The 1,612-nt window shown below is 53.3% G+C and overlaps 1 protein-coding gene across 1 annotated transcript in view; it reads right to left on the minus strand.

Moving 5' to 3' along the window:
• Positions 1-1,308: 1,308 nt before the first annotated feature.
• Positions 1,309-1,612, minus strand: part of VOLCADRAFT_101093 (uncharacterized protein) — a gene marked incomplete at both ends in the record, with an annotated part of 1,283 nt that continues 979 nt past the window's right edge. The window contains 2 exons of the mRNA XM_002959547.1: positions 1,309-1,432; positions 1,495-1,550. Of these exons, the coding sequence (XP_002959593.1) occupies positions 1,309-1,432; positions 1,495-1,550 (180 nt within the window). The remainder of the gene's footprint in view (positions 1,433-1,494; positions 1,551-1,612) is intronic.

Raw genomic sequence — 1,612 nt, forward strand, 5'->3', positions numbered from 1 at the left:
CGGAAGGAATGACAGACAGTCAGACGGTCAGACGGAATAGCGTGGGTGCAATCATATAACACGGAGTGACAGGAGGGCGTGTATTTATAATCCAGACACAAGACTGTGCGGGCAGTGCATCGCATCGCACCTCATCTGATGCGCCGACACATATGGACGCCAACTCATCGCACACTTAGCGCGCGCGATGGAGACCTCGCAGGAAAAGCGCGGCATGGAAATGCTCGGCACCAGGAACCACGATACACGCAAATATGCAACGCATTGCAGCGACGACGCGTGACGGTTGTGCAGAAGCAGGGCCGGATATCGCGAAAACTCGCTATGTCGAAAAAGCAAGAGAAATAATAAGCAGCAAGATGAACACCGGTAATACAGACTAATTATCGCGGCCGTTAAGCACTTGCTTTGACACGCAATATACATACATCTAAAATAAACAGTTCTACACAAAACATGTACAAGGAGAACTGACATAAAATAGTTTGCGCGTGCATAAAAAGAAACGACACCAAAGTTGTCGTACACATGTTAACATGACGTGATTCCGCGGACATCGTGCACACGTATGCGTGGACGCCGTCACAACGGCGAGTCGCTATGTCGTAGTAAAGGATGTACGTAAATAAAAACGAAAACCGACACAAAACGAGGTCATGCAAAACAACGTATGTCGTACACTTGCTGGCACGTTCTCGTGCGACGGACAAGCACTAACGTGCCGCACGCACATATGTGCGTTGCGTCATAATGCACACTTACCGCGCCTAACGGAGGACAGTGAAGAGAACAGCACGAAGGCTTGCCGGAGCAGCAGCTTCAACACATGCAAACCTGCACGACAGCGCAAAGGTCGGGTGAAGACAAGCCCGGTAATCGGGGCAATTCGTTATGTCCAACCATCATATACGCGAGTGGGACACGCACAGCAGAGCATGCTTCAGGGAGAGCGGGGAAGCGGCAAGAGGTGGATACGAATGAGACACGCACGAATGTCAAACCGGTACAGCATTCGTGCGTCAACACCCTAACTTATACCAGCGAAACCGGTCATACCGTTCATACACTCACCAGTGTAGATGCGAGGGACGCCGCCAACTTGTGTGGGAGTCGAACCCACAAGTGCACGGAATGCACCCAGCCCTGCAAGCGTGTCGTTGCGCGGCTAGACAGCCGCTCAACGCTGGCATTTAATGCCATCCAGGGGCGGCTAGATGGAAGTGAAGGGAGGGGACAGGTGCAAGCCATAGCAAAGTTGGACGACGTGCAGCGGACGGCAGCGCAAGTGGATGAACACGCAAGAAGGAGTCATTCCTGCAGAGCCGTGATGAACGTTGTTCGACCTTCTGTCTTGGTGGTGATGGTACCGGTGACGGTGAACGAGTCGTAAGCAGCGTACGCCATACGATCATTATCGTCTGCAAAGCTGGCGCTGCCGAAGAACTCGTCGTAGTTCGGCAACTGTTGCATGACGGCGATGCTGTCAGTGCACACCGGATAACTGCGGCTGCCGATTGTGAGGACGAGCGGGAGGACCGGTAGTGAGCCGACTACAGTGACAGAAGTGGGGTTGGGTGACAGGGTGGCCGAGGCGTGTGGACCATCCGACGGT

This window comes from Volvox carteri, assembly GCF_000143455.1.
Source record: "Volvox carteri f. nagariensis unplaced genomic scaffold VOLCAscaffold_354, whole genome shotgun sequence".
In the NCBI taxonomy this organism is placed as follows: domain Eukaryota; kingdom Viridiplantae; phylum Chlorophyta; class Chlorophyceae; order Chlamydomonadales; family Volvocaceae; genus Volvox; species Volvox carteri.